Genomic DNA, 27,399 nt, shown 5'->3' on the forward strand with positions numbered 1-27,399 from the left:
CTGCCTTCAAGGTCTAAGCATAGCCTTCAACACAAAAGTATAGGTGATTGAATTGGGAGAGATGCACTTGCTTTGTATTCGTTGAAAATAGCCTAGAGCTTTCTTGCCCATCTCTTGTTACGCATATCCCGTAATTAATGCATTCCAAGTGGCGACATTTTGCGCACAAGAAGTCCTCGAGCACTTTTTTGTCCTATTGTATAGGAAAGAGAGGCAACATGTGTGTATAGAAAGGTGCAATCCAAGAAGAGGAGCATCATAAGAAAGGAGATCACCATCCGAATCTGGAGAAGTCATGAGTTTACCGGAGTTGTCTCAATAAACTCCATCCACTTTTGAGCAAGCCAATGAAATGCCTTAATGAAGAGTAAAACAATCACCATAGCCACAAAGGGCACATTGAATTCGTCTCTGAAGATAATCATGGCAAAGAGGATCTCTATAGGCTCGCGCCAAAATTGTTCATTGAGTCGTTCAACTTTGGCTTCCTTGAGGCAACCAAGCAAGAAGAGATTCAAAGTCTGCCAAGCAACACACATGAGGACGAGGGCCATGTTGGAGAGGAGAACAAGGCTAATCCCAGAGGTAGCAATCAAAAACTTCAAAGTGCCCGCTCATGCAGCTAAACTTGGCAGTGCTCCTGCCATGCATAGTTTTGTAGTTTTGATCAATAGTATTAAGGTTCGCTTCAAGCTGCCTGGAGCCTATGGGAGCTGCTAAAGCAATTGGGCACAAGAGACAACCTGTGGAGACGAGCCGACGAGCTGCTACAACGAGCGTGCCTACGATTGAAAAAGCGAGGCTCGTTAAGAATATGCCCGACATGTGGGTTAATGAGAGGGTAGCATTGCGATTTTGCCTTCTACGCTAACAAAGTAACTAGGCAAATCCGTGATCATATTGCCGATGGACCTGACCCGTCTATGGAATATAGTTAATAGCTCTTAAAGTCCACCCAATAGACACCGCCCGTTTGAGTGTGAGACCTATGTGCCAAAAGTCAAAGGAGCCCAAAGAAAAGCGCTTTCCCATGCTCTTTATTTTTTTAACCTTTTGTCCTCACCAAAAGATGCTATGAGAATTCAATGCTTTCAAATAGCACGCACACACAAGCCTAAATTGCTGCAGTGCAAGAAATTGTAAAGGTTGAAAGAGCACTAATTTATCGTCCAATTACTTACATATATAAGGCCCAATAAAAACAAGTATACATTCAATGGTTAGGGTTAAGTTATGCCAAGAGCAAAAACGTAGAGAGAGAGAGAGAGAGAGAGAGAGAGAGAGTAGGGTTAAAGACATGGTATTACTATTAGGGTTAGAAATATGGAGGTTAGGGTTCGGTTATGCCAAGAGCAAAAATGTAGAGAGAGAGAGAGAGAGAGAGAGAGAGAGAGAGAGAGAGAGAGATTGAGATTAGGGTTAAAGACATGGTATTACTATTAGGGTTAGAGATATGGAGGTTAGGGTAAGGTTATGCCAAGAGCAAAAATGGAGAGAGAGAGAGAGAGAGAGAGAGAGAGAGATAATGCTCAAAAGTGCTAATATTTCATTAGAGAATAACCTATTAAATAGGCTTAGTGCTTTACAATCACTAGCTACAGAGATTACATAGAGGGCTTTCTCATATGGTGCCTCAAGTTGGGGTTACCCTTACACCAGTGACGACAAAAATGTACCAAAACAGTTTGCATGAGATGCAACAATGAAATTAATGACAATGTTCCTGCGCTCAGAATCACCCTGTGGCATTCAAAGATGGGTCTCAACAATTACGAAATTGCGAAACAGTTCCTCCTCCCAGAAAGAGGACTCCACAACTATCATGGTGACCACCACCAAAGGCAACGACGCAGACAAGCTGTTCCCACTTTATGTTTGCCACCTTCAGATGGAGCAATCTTGGTCGACACGACCAGATGCATGATCTCAATGCTGGTTACCCCCTGGTGGTTATCCAGCTGTTTCATTACAGAACATTCCGTATTACTCCCAATAGCTGCCAAAGAGAACGCTACAAATAACATATTTTCATCTCTGCGTGGCGAGGACGCTCGATGCTCATTTGAAGTAAGTAAAACCACCATAGAGATGGACTCTGAGAACAAAAAGAAAAGAGATCAACTCAACTTGGTTCTCCAAGTTCTCCTGACGACCTTCTTTGGGCTAGGATCTGCAGGCCCTTTATCCCTCTGACCAGATGTGAAATAAAGCCATCCATTCCAAAATGCCACTAGAGTAGTTTTCACCCGGTAAGGCATTTTGCCAACAATTCTCCATTTCTGTGCCACGGACATCAAGAAATCAGAATTGAATATTACAGCCACCACTCAAACAAAAATTTGAGCTCCCAACTTTGTAGAGAGAGAGAGAGAGAGAGAGAGACCAATGTTTTCAAGTTGAACTCAAACACTTCACCCACTAAAACCATCCGCTTTGTCACAGGATTCTTCTCAGTTGTACCACCCACAATGAAAATAGACTGATTTACAACTGCCCAAGCAAATTCAATATGAGAGTCTGGTTTTGGCATGGAGGGTAGAGTCTTCCATTCTTTGGCGTCACCTCCTAGCATATAGACATCGCCAAAAACTACCTGCAAGCATCTTACTTCAAGAACCTGACTCATGTTCAAGTTCAGAATACAAACAGCTATAAATCGCTGACCTCACGTTGTCTGCTGCATTTGAAAATGGGAGACCCAGGCTTGGCTTTAAAATCACCTTCTTGGCCACCTATTACATACAGGCGATCTTCAACCACCACGCAGGCTCTACAATATTGTAACAAAAACAAGAAATCACACATGCTTGCCACTTGCTAGCGGCCTTCCCCGACAGCATCATCAATAATACCATTACCAAGAACCACTGCCGGAGGCTATTCAACGTACTCGGAGCAAGATGATCATCCATACCTATGAGGGCCACCACGAGGGATTGGAACCTCAGGTTTCCATGCTGTTTCTAGAGCCTTTCCAGTACTCACAGCAATACTCCAATGTTCCAACCCAGGCTCCCAGCGATCTTCTTTGCTGCCACCCATGACATGTAATCTACCTCTCCAAAGCTGTGTAGCTGGAGCATATCTGCAGAGTGAAATATGACGGGATGGGACCACATTGCTCTTGCAATGCAAGCCAGACTCGTAGATTACTGTTTACACTACTACCTTGGCTTCGGAAGTGGTGGCAGTTCTGACCACTTCTTTGTCTGAGTGTCAAGCACAAAATTTTTTGCAGTTGGTCCTCTACACTGAGGACCGTATTGACCCGTGACGACATAGATGTATCGCCCATCTGAAACCATTCCTAGATGAGAGTGGGCCATATCCTGTGGCATATCAAAACGGTCTCCCCATTGATTACTAGAAAGATTGTATACATCCACATGTGAATGAACCTGCCAAGAAAAGAGTGCGAAACGTTAAGCTTGAAGGTGACAGGTGTAAGTAATTTTTTTAATAGAGTTGAACAATGTACCACAATATGCTTAGATTATAGATAGTTATTACATAATCTGAAGAATGGATAGTCACATAAATAACTGATGCATACCATCTCGGAAGAATATGGATGGATTGAGAGAATATGACTGTACTTCAATATATGCAAATCGATCTGCTTAAAAGCACTTGGCATACAATGAGAAAATGATATATTACAAGATGCACAGTAAAAACCTTTCAGAATTTTGCATTAACAGAAAGTCACCTTACATATCTTACATCTGCCATGTAGTGCTCTCCCTCCTTGTAATATATCCTATATTAGCAGCATTTCACTCTCTTGTTTCCATTTGTAAGCCCCAATCACCAGTGTGTCACAAGATGGAAGCGGAACTGAAAAACCTACAACCCCATACATTCAGTTAAAAACGGGAAACCCCACCATTTGGCCCAAATGACCAGACGGAGCCGCTATAAGGCTCCGGGGCCATGAATCTATCTGCAATGCAATGGGTGGCCGGACCGGAACAACCACTAGCCATACAAGAATGCCATAAACCATGAAGCACTCTAACACCCCCCCCCCCCCCCCCCCCCCCCCCCCCCCTTTTCCCTCCGCACCTGCTATTGAAGCCTGAAACAGCTCGTAGAAGCCTGAGGTGTGCTAACAAAATCCGAGGAGCAGACTTCGTGAGTATCTCAATGAAAGGTATCATGCCAAAACCTGTTCCTGAACATAGTGATACTGAACCTCTATACACAATGGTTCGAGCATGAAATATTGGGTTCTTGGCAATAGATAAGTAGCTTTGATTGTCGGATAACAAGAGTGTGGCACCAGTATGGGAAAAACTCAACTTCCCAAGTAATCCCCAAAGCCAAATGCCTTCACAAGTAGTGAAACAAGCTGCTCTGTACTCTGCCTCCATCGACACCATGGGTTGCCGCTTGCTACTCCATGAAATAAGTCACAAGCCAAATGTGAAAAGTACTCCTGTCATAGAGCATCATGAATCTCGCTCACCAGCCCATCAAAGACACACCAACCTTGCAATGTGGACCTTTGGAGCGACCATAGCCACACTCCAAGGTGCCAGATATATACCACAGTTCCTTTTCCACAAACCTTGGCCTCGACATTAGTCTTTAAGGAATGGCACGAGCGACGGAGAGGGCTGCTGGTAGGCACACTGGCACCATAGAAACATGGGAATGTGGAACGGGGCCCTAAGGCCGAGGAACAAGCAGATGCAGATGGGTTGGGACGGCCAAGAACACACGGGAGTCAATTGGTTCAGGCAGGCCGCATGGAAGGAACGGCACCCGGAATGCTGAACGGCCAGTTTTTTTTAACATTTAATGGACAGAAATGGGTATTTTAAGGAGCTTTAGGGCCATTTAGACCAAGTGAAACGAACTCAAGGAGACTGCCTATGAACACGCATCGGGCTAACCACCTTACCACAGCCACCATCCGGTGGGCACCTGCTAGCTAGGGCCAACATACGAGATCGTAAAACCTACAGTCCGAGCGTCCCTTGCCACCCGGCCTCACCTCCTCAAGTTGACCTCTGGCACGCTTAGCCTCACGAACAGACCACTAGCCATCGACCAGTGGAGATCGATGTCTACAAATGAGTCCTTAGCCTCCTTTTATAAGTGAAATGTAATGTGCAGCAGAAGTGAATGATGGTGTAAGCTCGGGATGAGTGAACAGTGAGTGCTCAAGGTTCCTTTCACTTGGAGAAAAGGGGAGTCTTCCTCGACTTGATGAGAGAACGTGCAATGACCAAAACAAAAGGGAATGCAAATTGTGAGTGAGAGTGCATGAGAGTGCTAGAGAGAGAGAGAGAGAGAGAGAGAGAGAGAGAGAGAGAGAGAGAGAGAGAGAGAGAAGAGACGACACCAGATGGGGTTGCAAACCCCCCTCCAAGGGCCTCCCTCTCTATTGCTAGAGAGGTATTTTCTTTAGATTGCACAAAGGTCTCATGCAATGCTTCTAGATTATGTGGTACTTGACGATGATGATGTCGACGACGACAATGATGTTGACGATGACGACAATGTATTGACTAATCATGCGAACACAAAATACTTCTTGAATGGGTTCGTTGGACCTCGACTCGAGAGCCAAGATCGGTCCTGCGTGTTAGGTGCAGCGGAATGATTGTTTGCGCTTTGCTCAAGATGAGTGCTCCGAACTGTGCTCAAGGTTCCTTTTAGTTCTTATGGAAGGTAGAGCCTTCCATTCTTAATGGAAAGTGCTATGATCACGAACAAAGTGAATGGACAATGTGCGTGCACGTGTATGAGACTGAAAGATAGCGAGAGAAGAGAGATACGACACCAGAGACGTAAAACCCTCCTCCGAAGGCCCCACTCTCCTCGATGAGAGTGGTCTACTTTTTGATTGCACAAAGTGGTACAATGCGTATGCAATGGACTGAATGCAACTTGGACTATGCCGATGACGACGACGGTGATGACGACGACGACTTGATGGCTGAAATCTGGGGTCTTCTATCTGCTGAGTTTCGGGACTGTTTCGGTGGCTGAAAATGACTGTTTTGGCTGCGTTTTCGAGGGCTGAAAATGGGGGATCTTCTGCATCCGATTAGGGCTGATCTGCTGCTGTTTCATCTGCTGAATATCTGCGTTTTTAGGGCTGATGTCGCTGGCTGAAAACGCTGAGAGTTGCAGGTCATTGCTGGCGTTTTTGGGCTGAAAACGCTAAGAACTTGCAGAGGTTGCTAGCGTTAGTAAACGCTAGGGGAAGGGCTGCCTTTGGGTAGGGGAAAACACCAAGCAAGAGAATTGATGGCGATGGTCTTGCTGGGGGAGGATACGCCAAGGGATGGAGAGTATGGCGCTAGGTCTTGAATGGTGTTGGCGGTGACGACAATGGAAAACGCCAAGGTTCTTGCTGGGTCCTGCTGAGAAGGTGCCTGTTGAGCATGTGCTCCTGTTGCCTCTTCTGCCAGAAGGTGCTAACTTGAGTTTGCTTATATATTAACTTAGAAAAATTGCCCTACCTACTTTTGTTGGAAAGTCACTTAAAAATAATAAGTGAAAATACCAAAAATAGGGAAAATAGGCTAAATGCACTAGAAATTTCCCTTGACTGAATCTGATGGATTCTGAAGGGAATACTGATGATCATGCTGTGTGCAACCGGAGGATATGCATCTATGCTAAGTGACTGGGCATGCACGGTCTACGAATAGACTCACAAAAGTGTCAAATCACTGCTAAATCTAGACTGACTGGACTGACTGAACCCTATTGTGGTGTAGCTTGTCCACGGACACATAGGGTTGGGATGTGTCACGTGACATCCCCTCCTTTTCAAAGTGAGGTACTGGTACCGAACTGTATGGCGTCGAGGGAGATCGCCAAAGGCATCCAGAATCCTGGAAGGGACTCTTCGTCGGCCCACTCTGATGTGTGGGTTCTGATGTGTGGGTCGTGCGGTACTTGAACTTCATAAAGGTCTGCAACACTTGCTTCTTTAGGCCGCGCCGAAAGAGACACAAAGTCTTCAGTGGCTCCTTCCTTGCTTCAGCTTCGTCTAGAGATCTGCTTCCTTCTTCTTCAAGAATCTCCATGGCTGAAAATTCCTGAAACCACTTCCAACACAACCATGAGCATACCCATTCCATGTAAAGTGAAGGAAAAAAATATTGGCTTCACTAAAGACTGTGTATGCAATGTAGATGAACATAGAGACGGAGTGACAACCCGTTCATCAAACACATGCAAACAATGAGATCGAATCTTTTCTGTTTGATCGAAATCAATCAACTGTGGCAAATCACAATGGAAATGCCCATGCTTGGTGCGTGTCACAAAGTGATGACGTGGCGGACAGCAGAAACCCTAATTTCTGCCAGAAACCCTAAAATTCCTACAAACCCTAATTTCTGCCAGAAACCCTAATTTCCGAAAATCGCGGAGGCTTTTTTTTTTTTTTTAAATGAAATGATGAGCAACGCGAATTTTGCTTTTTTTTATATAAGAAAAGAAAAGACTCTCTAAAGAGAGAGAGAGGACTACTCAGAGTAACAGGGAATGGCCGTTTTCAAGTCTCCGTTCCCCGTTCCCATTCCAAATCCCCGTTCCGAATCCCCGTTCCGTGTTTCAAACGTGAGTACCCGTAACAGGGAATGGCATTTTGTTCTGCGTTCTCGTTCCCCGTTCCCGTTCTGGTTTCCCGTTCTTGGTAACTATGGGACTACTGCTTTTGATTTTAAAAGCTTTTGGGGCTCTGCTTTTGGGCATCCCTTGTAACCTTTAAATTAGTGGTGAGGGCCTCACTTCTCAGAGCATCTGGACGCAGAGTCTGAGAGTGAAACCCTAACCGCTCTCTTGTACTTTGATTTGATTAATATAAAAAGAAATACCGAAAGGGGCGCCAGTCTTTGGGGCCAATATCTCTAGGCACGGAACTCCGCCGGGCCAGTGTACATCTATTGTGATCTGTGACTTGTTTTGAAGTGGTTATTTGGTGTTGTCGCGGTTGATTCTTGACTTGGAGTGTCCAAGTCTGTTACAGTGCGCATACTATCATGTGCTCGTTCGGAAACTGTGTCATGTCAAGGAAGAAACACGGAATGTGACTTCCTTAAATACAAACCTGTCAGCTTTTCATGAAAAAACCGCATACATTCGCGCTCATCCATGAGAGAAACGTGCTCAACATACAATATGTCATGCCTAGGAAAAGGGATCACATAACGATGCTGACTAAAATACAGGAAACGATCACAAATGAAACACTCGAACAATGCGTGCGTATCAATCATGGGAACACATAATACTTCCTGTGATAGTTCTTTGGACCTAGGTTCGAGAGCCAAGATCACTTCTTCCTGAATGATCGAATCGTCCTGTGGGGGTTCTTTGGACCTCGATTCGAAAGTCAAGATCGGTTCTTCGTGACTGATCGAATCTACAACGAGATTAGCTTCGCTAGAAAAAGCATCCACTAACACATCATCCTTGTGAACAATCACATCATCTTCATGCAACTCATCATGCTTGTGAGAAATCACATTTTCATCATGCAAATCATCATGCTTGTGAGAAATCACATCTTGATCATGCAAATCATCATGCTTGTCATTGGAATCCAAATCATCATGCTTAGCAATATCATTCAAATCATCATGCTTATCTTTGTCATCCAAATCATCATGCAAATTATTCAATTCATCATGCTTCCCAATCATGCAAATCCTATGTGTCATGCTTGGGAGAAGAAGAGACTGAGAGAGTCTCCTTTCCCCAAATCTCTTGCATCTATGCCTGAACTTGAGAATAAAGTCGCCAGAACTCTTTGTTGTGTTGGTTACTCTTTTCTTTGAGGGCTTTGTTCTCGCGATCAAATTCTGCTTGTCTTGCTTTGTTCTCTCGATCAAATTCTGTTGCCCTTGCTTTGGCTTCCAAGCGTGCTTGCTCCCTCGCATGGGCTATGACTGCCATTCTTTCTTGGTACGTACGCTCTATGGCTGCGATTCTTTCTTCGCTTTCCAACTTCCTGTCCATCATCCTCTTGTCGAAAGCCTCCGTAGGAGTTAGTGCAATCCTTGTCGTAGATGGTGAAGTGGGAGGGTCGGAAAAACCTCTTGGTGGGGAAAATTCTTCTTCGCCTCTCTCATGCTCATCACCTCCAAGCGAAGTATCCATTCCGCTTCGAGTGATGACCATTCTGAAGTCGTGGGTTCTTGTGGATTCTTGTGGTCTTGGGTTCTTAAGTTCACGAGGAACTTAGGTTCTTGAGGGTCTTGGTTCTTGGGTTCTTGGGGTTTTCTTTCGCTTGTAAATGATGGGAATGCTTATGATCATGTTGTGTGCAACCGGAGGATATGCATCTATGCTAAGTGACTGGGCATGCACGGTCTACGAATAGACTCACAAAAGTACCAGATCACTGCTAAATCTAGACTGACAAGATTGATTAAACCCTGCTGTGGTGTAGCTTGTCCACGGACACATAGGGTTGGGATGTGTCACGTGACACTGCGTGACTGATCATATTTGCAATGAGGTTAGCTTCACTAGAAACATCATCATCCAAACCACCAAATTGTTCACAAGACTAGAACCATCTAGCTTGGTAGTCACCCCAAGGTATACTCGGTACAGATTGGAGTAACGTGAAGGCATAGTGATCCCAACAAACAATCACATCTCTATCCTACAAAAAGTCCATGTCGTGCTTCGGAGAAGGAATGACAAAAAGAGATTCCTTTTCATGCAATGACTGGTTCTTTTCTAGACTGTGGGACTCTGTACTGAGAGAAACTATGATACTACGTGTTTTATCCTCTTTCGAAACATGAGTGAGAGACTAGTGGCAAAGACGGAATGTTCTTGTCACAACGAAGGACCACGGGAGGTGCTCCTTCAACTGTGAGAGAGAAAGTGTTGTATTTCCAATCAATGTGTGGATTATAACCTTTAAACCACTTGATGTCAAAAATCAAATCACATCTTTTGAGAGGAGAAACCACAAATCTACAATGAAAACCGACATGTTGAACTAACATTGTCACATCAAGACATTCATGCGTGAAAGAAGAGTGCATGCCAAGAGCAAAACCAGAGATTACAATGGGATCTATTAAAAGAGCTTCTAAACGTGCGCTCTTCACAAGAGAATCACTAATCACATCATGCACATTGCATACTACCCGAATCAAACAAGATCACAATGCATTTACTATTCACATGACCATAACACTGCATGAGAGACTCATCTACATGATCATGAGAAACTTTGGACACAATGTTCTCACTGAGTGCATTAACAAATCATGTGGATTCTATGGTTTCTTTAGGTGCTTTCTTAGGACAAACTTGTTTAATGTGACCTTTAAGTGTGACATTCAAAACATCTTCCTTCTCGTGCATATACGGCTAGTTCTTCAAGAGTTAACCTACCTCCTAAAATTCCTTGAGCACATTTTTCATCAGGCGTCGACTTAGAGGTTTCTTGAGTTTTAGCCTTTTCTTTATCATCATTGTGAGAGTTTTGTGCTCGAGGTGTAAGAAGAAGATTGAGACGAAGAATTACCGTTCTACTTACCATTGGTCTTACCGTGCGGTTGGTTCTGAGAGGTACTCGACTTGTTTGTTGGGTTAAAGGCCTAAATAACCCCTTTTTGTACATTTTTATACTTTGTCCAGGTTCAATATGAACCTGGATATTGAACCTGGACACATTTTTTAAAGGTAGTATAATGAAAGTGGGAAAACCCAAAACTCACTTATTGAGTTTTCCCCAAAAACGTGAGCTCTCTCTCTCTCCCTCATTGTTCAGTAAAGCTTGTGGATATGCCGGATGAGGATTGGGCCAAGCTCAACAAGAGGGCAAAGACCTATATCAAAATGGCTGTGACGGATGACATTCTGGTGGACATAAATGTTGGGTTAAAGACCTAAATAACCCCTTTTTGTACATTTTTATACTTTGTCCAGGTTCAATATGAACCTGGACACATTTTTTAACGGTCACTTATAATAAAAGTGAAAAAACCCAAAACTCACTTATTGAGTTTTCCCCAAAAACGTGAGCCCTCTCTCTCCCTCATCGTTCCGCAATCGCTTCCTCTCCTGCTGGCTTTCGCCACCCCTCTCTGCACACACACTGCACTTCCTCGCGTGCTCTTTCACTTGCACATACCGCCGCACGCTCAACAACTGGTATCAGAGCCAGATTAGGGTTTCAGAAGCTTTGCGCAGGTGGCTGGACAACAGGCGAAAGGTTTCTCTCGCGTCAAATTTTCGCTTTCATCGCGAAGCCCCTTGCTTCCGGTGTCACCTAGGGTGATTAGGGTTTCCAAAACAGCCTAAAACAAGCTGAAATTAGGTCAAAACAGGTAAAAACCAAAAAATTACAGGTCAAAACAGCAAAACGCAGGTGTTCTAAATCGATTCTCGTGAATGCCCCTTGCTTTTTCCACTCAAAACAGGTCCGTTTGATGCAAATTGATGCGCCAAAACAGTAAATTTGCAGAAAATTCAAAATTGGACTGTTTTTATGTACACAAATTGAGGTTTATGTACGCCTTTTGTGGGTTTATGCAAGTACGCATTGGGGATACTTGTTAATTGCTGAAATTTTCAGCACATTGTATGCAGCGTGCGGTACATTGTGATCACTGAAAATTTTCAGATTTTGTGTAGACACTTTCTGCTGTATTTTTATCCGTGCAAATGGCCTCTACTTCCTCGTCGTCTGATGCCAAGAGCTTGATGGAAATCAAGCGATTTGACAGTACAGGTTTCGACCTATGGCGGGATAGGATGCAGGGGATTTTGTTCCTCAAGGATTGTGAGGACGCCCTTTTGGCTGTAAAGCCTGAGGACATGCCGGATGAGGATTGGGCCAAGCTCACAAGAGAGCAAAGGCCTACATCAAAATGGTTGTGACCGATGACATTCTCGTGGACATAAAGGGCTTGGACAGTGCACATGCAATTTGGCATAAGTTGAAGGCCACTTATGAGAATGCCACCCCTGTGAATCAGGTGCATTTGATGCCCAAACTGGTGAACATGATGCTTGACGAAGCCAAATCGGCTTCTGAGCACTTAATTGCTTTCACCAGTGTTATGAGTCAGCTACAGGATACTGGGCTTCAACCTTTTGATGACAAGTTGAAAGCCATATTTTTGTTGATGACTTTGCCAGACTCATGGGAAATGCTTGTGGTTTCTTTGAGTAATAGCCCCAACCTCACATATGATGGAGTGCGAGGCTCCATCTTAAATGAGGAAATTAGACGCAAGTCTAGTGGTGGGGAAGGTGGCAGTTCTGCTTACAATGCGAGAGGCAGAAGTCAGAAGCAAAATACAGGTACCAAGACTCAAAACAAGAGCAAAAGCAAGTCTAGGGATAAGGATGTGACATCAGTGTGGCAGAAAAGGCCATAAGAAGCCAGATTGCAGGTATTTCAAGAAAGAGAAGGAAAGAAAGAACGAATCACAGGAGAAGAAGAAGACAGAGGATAAGAAAGGGGAAAAATTAGCAGGTACCTCCTCCAAAGATTCGGAGACTGTCAATGTATCCTCTAGTGTAGTTATCACAGAGTTATCCGACAGTGAGGAGATCTTGGTTGTAGCTTCATGCCCCTTAGATTTTGTTGTAGCAAATGCAGAAGACATGCTTATCTCACGTAGAGATGTCATTGATGCATTGCTAAGTGCAAATGATGGCCTTACACAGTCTTGGATAGTAGACTCGGGTGCCTCATTTCATGTGACTCCATCTGTGGAGTGTTTTGCTTCTTATCTTGCAGGCAAGTATGACAAGGTTTACCTTGGGGATAACCATGCTTGTGACATTGAAGAAATGGGCACTGTGCGCTTGGCATTAAACAATGGCCAAGAGTTTATGCTTAAAGATGTAAGGTATGTACCAGGCATCAAGAAGAGTCTATTGTCTGTAGGCCAGATGGATGCACAGGGTTATACAACCATTTTTGCTGGGGGTTCATGGAAGTTGCTTAAGGGATCAATGCTCATTGTCAAGGGATACAAGAGTGGTACATTGTACTATTTACATGGCAAAGCTTTGCCTGGCAAGTTTCTTGCAGTGGCCGAAGTTGCTTCTCATTTGGAGTTGTGGCACAAAAGACTTGGCCATATGAGCCAGAAGGGACTTGATGTGCTCTCCTCTTTGAAGAGGGTTGATGTAAAGGGCACCAAGTTAGATTTTTGTAATGACTGTTTGTATGGTAAACAAAAGAAGTCTTCATATTATTCTGGTGTCTCGCGTAAAGCTAATGCTCTTGATTTAATTCACTCCTATGTATATTCAATGCCTGTTAAGTCTTTTGGTGGTGCATCATACTTTGTTACATTCATTGATGATTGCACTAGCAAAGGCTGGGCATATTTGTTAAAGAATAAGAGTGAGACATTTAATGCATTTAAGAGGTTTCATGCTTTTGTGACTACGCAAAAGGGTAGTAAGCTTAAATGTCTGAGATCTGACATTTAATGCATTTAAGAGGTTTCATACTTTTGTGACTACGCAAAAGGGTAGTAAGCTTAAATGTCTGAGATCTGACAATGGGGGAGAGTACACGTTTGCTGAATTCCAGCGTTATTGCGAAGAATATGGGATTAAAAGGGAGTTCACAACCCCTTATAATCCATCTTCTAATGGTGTGGCTGAGAGGTATAACCGTACTTTATGTGAGAGAGTGCGTTGCATGTTGTCTACGGCTAATCTCCCTCATGGGTTTTGGGGAGAGGCTTTGAAAACTGCGGTTCATGTATGCAATCGCTCTCCTAACAGTACGCTGAAAAATGACATTCCAGAGGAGGTTTGGTCTGGCAAACCTGCCTCTTATGATCATTTAAGAGTGTTTGGCTGCGAGGCTTTTGTCCATGTTCGTAATGACTTGAGGACAAAGCTAGATGCCAAGTCCATCCAAGGACTCTTCCTAGGTTATGGGGAAGAGGGTGAAATGGGCTACAAGATATGGTTGCCTCAGTTTAAAAGGGTAGTACGCAGCCGAGATGTAGTGTTCAATGAGGCTAAATTGCTGAAAAATGCTACATCTTCTGAAATTGACAAGAAATCGGTCAAATTTCAGCCTCTCTTGCCACCTATTGATGTTGAAAAAGAGCCTCAGGATGCATTACCGCAAGCTGAAATTGATAATCAGCCGGTTAACCTTGAGCCACAAGAGGTAGGACATGATTTAGATGCTCCAAATGAGGATGGACAGCCACCTGTCATGGCTGAAAATGATTTTCAGCAGCATGAGCATGCTGAAAATGAGTTGCCTCCTGATGTAGAACCTGTGCCTGAGAATGTAGATCATTGGGTACACAGGTCTACTCGTGTCAAAAGGTTGATACAGCGCTTTGACCCCTCTTTGCATCATGTTATGTTGACAGATGAGGGAGAGCCTCTTACATATAAAGAGGCAAAATCATGTGAGTTAAGCAGTAAGTGGGAGATTGCGATGCAAGAGGAAATCAAATCTTTGCATGCAAACAATACTTGGGATCTTGTGCCATTGCCTAAAGGAAGAAAGGCTCTTCCTAACAAATGGGTTTACAAGGTCAAATGTGTTGATGGAAAGCCCAAGTATAAAGCAAGGTTAGTTGCCAAAGGGTATGTACAGAAAGAGGGGATTGACTTTCAAGAGATCTTTTCTCCTGTTGTAAAGCTTACGACATTGCGTGTCCTTTTTGCTCTCGCTACAGTGCTTGACTTAGAATTGAATCAAATGGATGTAAAAACAACTTTTCTTCATGGTGACATTGATGAAGATATCTACATGAAGCAACCTGAGGGTTTTGTAGTTCCTGATAGAAAGGAACTTGTATGCAAACTAAGAAGGGCACTGTATGGTTTGAGACAGTCATCACGTCAGTGGTACAAAAAGTTTGATACTTTTATGCTGTCTCAAGGCTTTAAACGCAGCCATTCAAACCATTGTTTGTATACAAAGAAGGATATCCTTGTGCTATATGTAGATGATATGTTGATTGCTGGGAAGCATAAGTCTACCATTGATGCTCTTAAACGTCAGTTGAATTCAGCTTTTGCAATGAAGGATTTAGGTGATGTTGAGCACATCTTGAGCATGAGAATCAAGAGAGATAGAAAGCTGAAATTGCTCTTCTTATCTCAAGAAAAGTACATTGCTAAAGTACTTGACAGGTTTAACATGGCTGAAGCTAAGTCACTTGGAGTACCTTTACCTCCACACACAAAACTTAGCAAAGCCGATTGCCCAAAGGATGACGTGGCAATGAATGCTATGAAGGGAATCCCTTATGCATCAGCTTGTGGTTCTCTTATGTATGCTATGGTTGCCACTCGTCCTGACATTGCCCATGCGGTGGGAGTTGTTAGTAGATACATGTCCAATCCTGGCAAAGCACATTGGGAAGCTGTGAAATGCATTTTGAGATACTTGTCAAGTACACAATCTAGGTGTATATGCTATGGCAAAAGTGACCTGAAGTTGCAAGGCTATTGTGATGCAGATATGGCAGGTGACTTGGATACCAAGAAGTCCACTAGTGGCTATGTGTTTGCTATTGCTGGTGGTGCTATCTCTTGGTGTTCACGATTGCAGAAAATTGTGGCATTGAGTACTACTGAGGCTGAATATATTTCAACCACTGAGGCTTCTAAAGAGGCCATATGGTTGGGCAAACTTGTCAAAGAGCTTGGTATGCCTGCTAGTACTCCTGTCTTGGGACGTGATAGCCAAAGTGCTGTCTGAATGCCATGTTTCATGCACGGACAAAGCACATTGATGTGCGATACCACTTCATATGACAGGTATTGGAGGATGGTCTAGTCACCTTGACTAAGATTCACACACAGGATAACCCTGCAAATGTTCTTACCAAGAGTCTTGCTAAGGCTCAACATGAGCATTGCATACAGCTGGTGGGAGTTGGTTAACTTAAAGGCGTCATTTATGCCTTTAAGTGGGAGGCTGTTGGGTTAAAGGCCTAAATATCCCCTTTTTGTACATTTTTATACTTTGTCCAGGTTCAATATTTTTTAAAGGTCACTTATAATAAAAGTGGAAAAATCCAAAACTCACTTATTGAGTTCTCCCCAAAAACGTGAGCTCTATCTCCCTCATCGTTCTACTAGCGCTTCCTCTCCTGCTGGCTTTCGCCACCCCTCTCTGCACACACACTGCACTTCCTCGCGTGCTCTTTCACTTGCACACACCGCCGCGCACTCAACATTGTTCTCCTTCGGCTTACCTTTGTTGTGCTTCATTTCTTGTGTTGAAGCGATTCTAACGACGTCAGGTAGTCTGTAGGGTTGAAAACTTGCACATCGAGCTTGATGTACTCGTCCCGAAAAGGAAAGCCTCTTTTCGTTCGGCATCAATCTGCAACTTGGACGCCAATCTGCAAAATACGGTTAAAAAAAGACATAACAGGAGTGCCATTTTTCCTAGAACCCAGGCTTTGGTCAAGTCAATGATGGAAATGATGCTACAACAAGAGGCGCAACACGCCACCATGGATCGCGATCGTGAAGAAAGAAGGGCAACTATGGAGCTTGAGCATGAGCAAGCATGCGAAGCTCAATGCATAGCGGCCAAAGAGAAGCCACTCAAGGAGGTAGAGGAGAGTCATCACGTAGCACAGGTAGAGACGAAGATTCCAACAATCAAGTCATTGAGAAGTTGACGTTTAGTAAGTATGATGGTAAGATGGATGCTTCTGGTTGCATCAATTCAATGCTTACTTTGCGACTAACAAGAAAACGAGTAACAATAAAGTTTTGATTGCTGCCATATAGCTAGCTGATGATGCCATTAATTAGTATCAAGCTTGGCAAGAGTCACAGTTGGCTGAGCATCTTGAGCATGCCGAGGAAGGCGTACCCCTCTCTTTTAGTTGGGTTGACTTTCAAGACAAGCTCAAGGCTCGATTCATGCCACCGCAGTACCTAGATCGGTTAAAAGAAGATTGGTGCAATTGGTGGCGTAGATGGGAATGGGAGAGGATCAGTCAACAATCCTCCTGGTGTAGAAACTTCGTCTTCACCAACTCCACTCTCATCACCTTAACGCAAGAATCCATTCCCCTTCGGGTAATGACCATGCACTGAGTTCTTGGGTACTTCGGGTTCTTGGGTACTTGGGGTTCTTGGGTACTCGCGGTTCTTGGGGTTCTTGAGTACTCGGGCTTCTTGGGGTTCTTGAGTACTCGGGCTTCTTGGCTTGCAATCTGCGTTTAAGAAGGCTTTGCTCTTACCCAAGCTCAACTCCTTCCTACGGGTGTACACCTTGACGGCCTTGCGCTCACACCAAGGTTGCTTTTTCCCACCTCACGTCGATTGGTCTGCCGCTAAGTGCAAGGTCCACTCTCAACGAGTGGAAAAGAGGAACGAGGGGAGGCTGGACAAACCCTTCTTTCTTGGGTTACCTGCCACTCTTCAAAAACACAGATTAGGAATCGGCACGCCCAAGTTTCCTTGAGTGATGATACCGAACACTACTAAAGAGCTCTGATACCAATGTAATGTGTAGCGGAAGTGAATTATGGTGTAAGCTCAGGATGAGTGAACAGTGAGTGCTCAAGGTTCCTTTTACTTAGAGAAAGGGGGAGCCTTCCTCGACTTGATGAGAGAGCGTGCAATGACCAAAACAAAAGGGAATGCAAACTGTGAGTGAGTGCATGAGAGTGCTAGAGAGAGAGAGAGAGAGAGAGAGAAGAGACGACACTAGATGGGATGGGGTCCCAAACCACCCTCCAAGGGCCCCCCTCTCTATTGCTAAGAGAGGTATTTGCTTTAGATTGCACAAAGGTCTTGTAAAATGCTTCTAGACGACGATAATGATGTCGAGGATGACGACATCGAAGACTGAGGGCTGATAATGAAAAGCGCTAGGGCTGAGGCTGACTGAAAACTAAGCGCTATCCTAGGGCTGAATTCTACAACTGTGCCGACGACGACAACGGTGACGACGGCGACGACGAGGCTATGTAAAAACGCTGGTGTCTGAAATCTGAAAACACTGGCTGAATCGGATGGCGCTAGTGGATTCCGGCAAGGATCTGCTACCGGATGGGCGAGGTACGGCGAGGTTCTGCGAAGCTATCTTTGCCAACAGAAAACGCTGATGGCTGAGATCTGCAAACGCTGAGTCATGTTGACAAAAACGCTAGGGAGGTTGGTCTATTGCCGGAGTTGTTGGTCCTCCTCTGTCTTCTCGCTCTACTGCTCTCTACTGGCACCCCTGGCCTCCTTATATAGCTGCAATTATACTGAGTCGAACAACCTTCATTTCAGCCCCACCATTGGAAAATGATAAGTCACTTAATAATAAAATGACCTATACGAGGTGTTTCACATGCAGTTGCAAAACTGGGTTCATCCAGTGGGAAATGTTCATGCTAGGTACTGGATATTGATGCTAATGATCATGGGTTGTGAAATCAGAGGATATGCAGCTACTCTAAGTGCTTGCACATGCACGGCCTACGTACAAGCTCACAAGGGTGCCATAACACTTCCTATGCTACCTAAACCCTAGAAGTAGGAATAGCTTGTCCACATGCACATAGGGGTTAGATGTGCACGTGACATGAAAGGCCACGCTGGCCGAGTTCACACTACGTCCACCCAGACACTCCACACCCATTCCAACGGTGTCATAGACTAAGTCCCCTCTCCTATGTTGGGGACATAATATACTTCACCTCTTAAGAATTGATGTCCTCATCAATGCAGTGAGGATATTGAGCTTTTGACGCTCTGATTAATTCCCAGGTAGCGAACCTTTCAGACTGACCCTTTCATTAAATTAAATACTCATAATAAGCACATCCGATGTCCTCATCAATGCAATGGGTATATTGAGATTTTGAAGCTCTGATTCATTCCCAGGTAGAAAACCTTTCAAGCTAACCCTTTCGTTAAATTAAATACTCATCATAAGCACATCGGCACGAATGACGGGTACAGTGTCACAAAGTGATGATGTGGCATGCCCAATTGGAAAGATATGATCGAGAGGACAAGAGAAACTGAACCCGAAGAACAGAGGAAGTTCTCAACACAGAAAGTATGGCCAAGGGCCTAACCTGGAAAGAATGAGCATCAGTCGAGGGGCCTAAAACTCTCAAAAGTCCAAAAGCTTGAACGTTGGGCTTCTGTCTCGTAAAACGCGTTGATATGACACGTGGCAAGTTGTACGGATTTTCGGATTTCACAATGCAGGTGTTGATGTGGCAAGCTATATGGATTTATACAAAACGCATTGCTTGTTGTTTTGGTAGTTCTATATGCTTTTGGGGATAAATGCTTTTGGGTGAAGTGCTTTTTGACCAAGTGCTTTTGGGGTTCTGCTTCTCGGCATCCCTTGTACAATTTATACGTGCCCCTTGGCAACTCTTCCGCAGAGCATCTAAGCGTAGACTCTCGGAGAGAGTTGGGCCCTCAAAAGTTGTACTTACCGAGTATAATAATAAAGAAATACCGTGAGAGAGGCCAATCTTTCAAGCCAGTGCATTTTGGCTTGGAAATTTATTGTGCCGCGTCGACTCTCCAATCTCTTTCTCTCCTCAAGTTCAGTGATTTTGCAGCATCTATTCGTGTGTGGCTATTGATTTCTCGGTTGGAGTGTCCAAGCCTGTAACAGTGGTATCAGAGACCAAAAAGATTCTTCTTCTACGAAGGATCCGATGCCTTCTACGGCTGTCACGTGACACATCCAACCCTATGTGTCCGTGGACAAGCTACAGCATGACAAGGGTTCAGTTCAGTCAAGTCAGTCTAGAATAGGAAGTGATTTGGCACTTTTGTGAGTCTGTTCGCAGAGCGTGCATGTCCAACCACTTAGATTAGATGCATATCCTCTGGTTGCACACAGCATGATCATCAGCATTACCATCAGGAGCTTTTTCAAGTGCACAGAACCTATTTTCCCTATTTTTTGACATTTTTCACTTAATATTTTTAAGTGACTTTTGTTGGGGATTGGGTAGGGCAATTTGCATAAGATAATATATAAGGAAACCAAGGTTAGCATTCCACAGCAGAGAGGCAGCAGGAGCATTGCTCAACAGGCAACTTCTCAAGCAAGAACCAGAAAGCTTGCCGTTTTTCAGCAAGAAGCCAACGTTTTCAGCCCCCCCTAAGACAAGCGTTTTTGGAGCCATAACTTCAACGCTTTCATAGCTTGACATCAGCGATTCCATAGCCAGCAATCCAACGTTTTCAGCACTGCATTTCAGCGTTTTCTCAGCAGCCTTGGACAGCGCTCTTGCAGCCCTAAGTTCAGCGTTTTCAAGCCATAACTTCAGTGTTTTGCAGCCCCTCCATTGCAGCGTTTTTTGAGACAGCTGTAAGCCAGTGTTTCAAGCAACAGATTTCAGCCATCATCACAGCCACTCATTTTCAAAATTAGCCTCAGTTCAGCCCAGCGTTTTGCATGCAGTTACCGCCCTTGGCGTCCACCGCAGATCAGCCCCGCCTTGTGCGACAATTGTAGATTCGCAGCATTCATGTTTCAGCCTTAGCGTCATCATCGTCGTCCTCACCGTCGACATCGATATAGCATCATTTAGTACTCACAGCATCAATACCTTGTATCAGATTGTGCAATCAATAGCGTAAACCTCTCTCGCCATCGAGAGAGGGGCCCTTGAAGGAGGGTTTGACAACATTCTGTATTCTTCTCTCTCTATCTCTCAGTCTCAACACCTTCATTCACAGTATTCACCACTTTGTTTGTGTCCATTGCACTCTCTCACTAAAGGAACGAAAGGCTCTCCCTTCCGTAAGTAAAAAACCCAGGGCTAGCATTCCACAGCAGAAGAGGCAGCAGAAGCATTGCTCAACAGGCAACTTCTCAAGCAAGAACCAGAAAGCCTGTCGTTTTTCAGCAAGAAACCAGCGTTTTCAGTCCCCCCTAAGACCACTGTTTTTGGAGCCATAACTTCAACGCTTTCTTAGCTTGACATCAGCGATTCCATAGCCAGCAATCCAACGTTTTCAGCACTGCAATTTAGCGTTCTCTCAGCAGCCTTGGACAGCGCCCTTGCAGCCCTAAGTTCAGCATTTTCAAGCCATAACTTCAGCGTTTTGCAGCCCCTCCATTGCAGCGATTTTGAAGAAAGCAGTAAGCCAGCGTTTCAAGCAACAGATTTCAGCCATCACCACAGCCACTCATTTCCAGATTTAGCCTCAGTTCAGCCCAGCGTTTTGCATGCAGTTACCGCCCTTGGCGTTCACCGCAGATCAGCCCCGCCTTGGTGCGACAGTTGCAGATTCGCAGCATTCATGTTTCAGCCTTAGCGTCATCATCGTCGTCCTCACCATCGACATCAACATAGCATCATTTAGTACTCACAGCATCGGTACCTTATATCAGATTGTGCAATTAATAGCGTAGACCTCTCTCGCCATCGAGAGAGGGGCCCTTGGAGGAGGGTTTGACAACATTCTCGTGTCGTATTCTTCTCTCTCTATCTCTCAGTCTCAGCACCTTCATTCACAATGTTCACCACTTTGTTTGTGTCCATTGCACTCTCTCACTAAACGAACGGAAGGCTCTCCCTTCCGTAAGTAAAAGGAACCTTAAGCAAAGTTCGGAGCACTCATCTTGAGCAAAGTTCAACATTCACTTCCGCTGCACCTTACATTGGTATCAGAACTTTGGCAGTGTTCTGTATCATCACTCAAGAAAGAACCACAAGAAATTTTTTTTTGCTTGTTGATGTCGCACATAACCCAAGTTCTCTTGGGCGTGTCGATTCCTAATCGTGTTTTTGAAGAGTGACAGGATACCCAAAAAAGAAGGGCTTGTCTAGCCTCCCCTTGTGCCTCTTTTCACTCATTGAGAGCGGACCGTGCACTTAGCGGTCTGCCAATCGACGTGGGGTGGGAACAAGCAACCTTGGTGTGAGCGCAAGGCCGCCAAGGGGTGCGCCCGTGGAAAAGAGCAGAACTCAGGTGAAGAGAAGATCCTTCTCTAACACAGATTGCAAGCGAAAGAAGAACCTCAAGAACTCAAGACCCCCAAGAACCTCAAGACCCTCAAGACCCACAAGAACCCAAGTTTCTCGTGAACTTAAGAACCAAAGATCACAGTGTATGGTCATCACCCGAAGCGGAATGGATACTTCGCATGGAGGTGATGGGCATGATAGTAGCAAAGAAGAATCTCACCACCAAGGAGGTTTTTCTGAACCTCCTCCTTCCCCAAGATGAAAGTTCATCAAAGGATTCTGAAGAAGAGGATTCCAGAGAAAAAAAGGGAATCAGATGATAGTGCACCTAAGGAAATCAGATGATAATGCACGTAAGGGTCCCAACAAACCAAGGGAATCAAGGCCTAGACATGCACGTCCTACGTACAGGCTCACAAGGGTGCCTGAACACTTCCTAGGCTACCTAAACCCTAGAACTAGGTACTGCTTGTCCACATGCACATAAGGTTAGATGTGCACGTGACATCCACCCCTTTTCAAGGTGAGATACTAGTACCGAGCTGTATGGCTTCCATATTGTCCGCCAACAACTCGGGTGTCTGCGAAGAACTCTGTGCCGGCCCACGACACTGTCACAAATGAGAGCCTCGAACAATGCATACTAACTAATCATGGGAACAAAAGATACTTCCTGAATGGGTTCTTTGGACCTCGGCTCGAGAGCCAAGATCAGTCCTGCGTGACTCATCGTATCTGCAATTTTTGTTTTGTTTTCGGAGTCGGGTAGGGCACGCCCGGCCGCTCTCCTCATACACCAGAAAAGTGGACAAGAAGAACGACCACGACTATGCACCCAAAATCCGAAGGCAGACGCTTTTGTCACTAGTTTCCTCTGGACTACGAGAGGCCAGAATTATCTACACTCTTAGGGCCATGACTATTCCCTTGAGAGACTCGTTTCGCCAACTTGATTTGGGCGTGACAACGACCAAGTACCTTTGCTCAGAGGCCCAGGTATTGCGGGACTTGCTTCGGTCTTCCCTTTGGAGTTGCCTCCTCCAGGTAACTTATCGCTCACCTCACTAAACTGCCTTTGTAACCCGACGGTTCTCTCCTAGGAAATGCTATACCCGCTTGGAAGGGCGTCAGCTCACAGGTGGCGTCCGCTGAGGTTGGTGGTGTCTCCCTTTTGCACCTCCCAACCCCTTTTAGGTAAAGTTGACCCCCTTGGGGGGGGATGGCACTTGGGCGCTCTTGTAGCTCATCTGGCTTCGCTTGCGGAGAATTACGTCATTTCCCCCGGAAGGGATCCGATTCAAAATAACAGTATAGGAAGGGGAGCATTATCTCCCCCTCCGCCTATGCAGAACACCCAAGTATCAGGGTACAACTTCACCGAGGAACTTCGCCACAGGCACGTGCCCTGCGGTTCCGTCTCTCGAGTGCGGATCACGGCGTACCCAGAAGGGCATCCGCTTCTCCCCACCAAGGAGGATAACGGTCCTTTCTTCAGGGTCCAACGAACGGTTGATTGCGTTGAAGGTGGAGTTGAATCGGTTTAGCCATCTCCCCCTAGAGTCATCAACCGCCGAACACTTCATCAGCAAATGCGAAAGGAAACGACCCTCTAACTGGGAGCACAACGTGCAAATGTTGTGTCCGCGCATGTAACTATCAGCCAGTTTGAGCCCACCTACTCTCGCGAGAGCCAGCATTCTCTCCTCCTTCCTATTCACTATAGTGCTCCTATTGAGCTGCAGCAGGTATCCACGAGTTTGTTCAAAGCCAGCCGTCTTATAGGGCTCCAACGCCAGGCACGAATGCCTCTCGTCCTACTTGTCCCATGCGTGGTAGGGAACTAAGCTAAAGTCAGCCGCTGGGATATACTTATTCATCCAATTCTGGGTTCTTGTCGTCCAAGTCCACTTCTTGAATGGTTGGTTCTTAGGCTTCTTGTTTACCAAGGAGTCTATCCAAGTAGATGAAACCGAGCGGTACTTGTCAAAAGCCCTTGCTCGTTGTCCCCCACAAAAGGCAGGTACGGGACGGGCTACATGAAATCGGAATGGGAAGCAGGGAACAGTAACAAGTATGAAATGCCATTCCCTATTATGCATCCTCAAATTTGAAACACGGAATGGGAACGAGATACGGAGACTTGAAAATGGCCATTCCCTGTAACTATGCACTGAACTTGTTCGGTAATTGTGTTCATGTGTATATACATATATATATGTGTGTAGACACACATATATGTATGTGCATGTCTCTGGCGTTTGCATGCAGATGCATACATTTAGATAAATGTGAATCCTCATATAATTTATAGCATACCACAGGATATCTATACAAATTCTATACATTTGTGTGTAAGCTTACATGTATATACATATTTATGCATATATGCATATGTACAAATGTATGTATATATGCATATGTACAAATGTATATATGCATATATATGCATTTGTACATGTATATACACATGTACAAATGTATGCATCTGTAGACACACACACCCATAAATAATTTAGCTTTACATAAATATATATACCTTCATAAGTTCAGAATACTCTGAACTCATGAATTCTAAGAGGGAATAAAGCACTCATAAAACTATAAAAGCAAGGGACACAAGAAAAGAAAAGAAAAAACAAAAACAAAAACAAAAACAAAAACAAACAAACAAACAAACTAAATCACTTTGTTTGCTACAAAACAAAACTAGATAAAACAAAACATTATTAACTTAAAAAAGTTAATATATACATACATTTACATATATATATAAATGCATATATATGCATTTGTACACATGTACAAATGAATGCATCTGTAGACACACACACCCATAGACAATTTACCTTTTACATGTATATGCATATCATGTATATATGCATATGTACAAATGTATATATGCAATTGTACATGTATATACACATGTACAAATGTATGCATCTGTAGAAACACACCCATAAATAATTTACCTTTTCAACAGCAAAGAGAATAAATTTGTGTGTGTGTGTGTGTGTGTGTACACACCCACACACATAAATTTTATATAGAGGCATACACAGACTCTCTATTCTCAAAGCTAAGTACGCAAACATGTTTTCATTGAAAAAGCTTAAAATTTTACTCTTCATCAAGACACCCAACACCTTCCAATGAGTATGCCCTAAGCTCTCCTTCCCCTGCCCAATCCCCCCTCAATCTAAACCTACGAGAACAAATTGACGAACGTGTGAGCACATCCTACTCAATTGCACACCTTCGTTCTCCTTTGTAATCTATGGGTTTACTCCTGATTATAACTCTTAGCAAGTATATGGGGTTTCCACCAATGTGCAGTTAACTCTGTTAAAAGGGTGGACTAGGAAAAACTCTCAACACCCCTAAATGCATGCTAGCAGCAAAGAGCAACCACTATTTGCACACAAGGACTTGGCACTTTTTCTTCATAACTATTGGTATTATTGACAGTTCTCCTCCCACACATAATATTTCTGCATTGTAATGCGTGACTCAAGATAAAACATGTAAGCAGGAACTTCAAAGATCGGCAAGGCCTGATTTTAAGCAGTACCTAAAAGCCAGATCTTTCTCGGCCTTCATTACATTCAAGCAATGTGCCACTTAATTTACAAATACAGAAGCTGTAAAAACAACAAACAGCTTGGCTTCTTAGCCCATCATTTTGTACAAGTAAGTACGGAAGACAAGGTAACAAAGAAAGGGTAAAGGAACATCAAAGCTGGACAGGATCTACCTGATCAATTGTCTGATAGCCAGCAAAGACATAAAAAAGATCTCCAATCTGGAGAGCAGCACCATCAAGACGATCTACTGGTGCAGGCGCCATCTCTTGCCACTGCAGAAGTGGAGAGTTCTCCTCTAGAGGCAATTGGATGCTCTGGCCAACAGAATAGGAAAAGACATAAGAGTCCAGAAGAGAACAAGTCAGGAAATTGCCAGTCAAAAGTACCTTGTTGCTTTCATAAACGGACTTTGAAGACGATTGAGGCCGCTTGGAGAGCAGGGTGCGGTAAGCAGAAGCCCACAAGAAGTTAGTGAGGAGAGCAGCTACCACTAGGCCCGAGCATGTTGCTACCACTGCGTACTTTACCCCCCTTAACTTCGCACCGACCCCAACAACTGACGTTTTGCCCATGATCCTTCTCTCTGCCTCCACTCCGTCCACATTGACAGGCTCACTTCCTCCTCATCACTCTCGCTCTACTAGTAGCACAGACAGTCGACCGAAAATGTAAAGCAACTCCCCTGGATTTACACATAAGCCGCCCGCTATATTAATTAAAATTTACAAGCGAAGCACGGTTTGGGCGCTGGTGTCTGTTTTGGACGGGGGTCCATAGTTTGGGCGCCCCCCTTTATGGATCAAATGAAAACGCAGCAGCTGGCTATCACGTTAGCACACCTTATGCCGTGTTTGCTTTCAGGGGAATTGGCAAGATTTTACACCGGCAAATGATTCAAATGCGGACCTAAAAATGGAAGACTTTTAAGTGTGCCTTATTTTCTTTGATTGCGCAAAATGTTGTAAGTTGTGCAATGAGTACTTCAATTGGCATGCCAGTGCGATAGCTTTGATTGACATTGTGGGTTTTGACGGTAAAGGAAACGGGGTATCAGCGATCACGTCTTGTTGCTCTCAAGGCTCACAGCAAATCCTCATGAGTCATCACTAGACTAGTAGGGCTTGCACGGGCAGCACTATAATGGTTATAAAGGCATAGAGAGAAAGAGAGAGGGAGAGAGAGGTTCTTACCTTGATAGTACATAATCTTCCAACTAGTATGTGACCCCCGCGTTGCAGCGGCCAAGAAATAGCAAGGCCCAAATTCGGTTACCCATTCTCCCTCTTCCCCCCTCCAAGGTGAAAACATGTGCAAAAATTCTATATGCCTCCACAAGGTAGTGGCAATCATATCTTGGCTACTTTAATTGTGAGTAGATCATCCCTTAAAGGTCTAATAAGTTCTTCAGCTAGAAACTCTCATAAGACAACCCAATGAGCAACCACCCAATAGAGCGACGGTCATGTTCCGTGGAGGTAAGGTGCCAAAAAAATAATATTAGATAGAGGATAATGATCCCACATGCCTTAAGATGTGGATTGCACTTGTAAAGAAATCTTTGCTTCACCTCCTCTAAAAAGAGCCCACAGCTTCCCAGTTCCACTTAAATCATCTCTCTCAATCACTTTCACTAATTACATCCTTGGCAAATATTTGAGAGGCTCTTTGCCCTGCTCATGTTTATTTCCATACCCTAATAATTGCATTATAGCCAAAGGACAAGCGCCACTCTACGCTTGTTGTAGATATCCCCTCTCCTTGCTTCTATCTGTCCACCTTCACATCACCTTCCTTGCATACATGTACCTGCAAATTTAGTTCGGACCTTCGTCACTTATTGAGACACTGCTTGCTCCATTCTTGTGCCATGCATATGTCAATACATACAAATGAATGTGTTGCCCTACATCCCC

General features: G+C 44.4%; 1 protein-coding gene across 1 annotated transcript; it reads right to left on the reverse strand.

Annotated features, from left to right (window-relative positions):
- Positions 1-1,523: 1,523 nt before the first annotated feature.
- On the reverse strand, positions 1,524-26,196 carry LOC147432029 (Galactose oxidase/kelch repeat superfamily protein). Its single transcript, XM_086491839.1, has 7 exons — positions 25,873-26,196; positions 25,657-25,800; positions 3,169-3,398; positions 2,915-3,085; positions 2,665-2,770; positions 2,384-2,593; positions 1,524-2,279 (listed from the first exon to the last, which is right to left on the reverse strand). Exons 1-7 carry the CDS (start codon positions 26,056-26,058, stop codon positions 2,118-2,120), a joined length of 1,209 nt encoding a protein of 402 aa, XP_086347965.1. The 5' UTR covers positions 26,059-26,196; the 3' UTR covers positions 1,524-2,117.
- Between the last annotated feature and the right edge of the window lie 1,203 nt (positions 26,197-27,399).

Source organism: Adiantum capillus-veneris, chromosome 20 (assembly GCF_014529385.1).
Source record: "Adiantum capillus-veneris isolate H3 chromosome 20, ASM1452938v2, whole genome shotgun sequence".
NCBI classification, from domain to species: Eukaryota; Viridiplantae; Streptophyta; class Polypodiopsida; order Polypodiales; family Pteridaceae; genus Adiantum; species Adiantum capillus-veneris.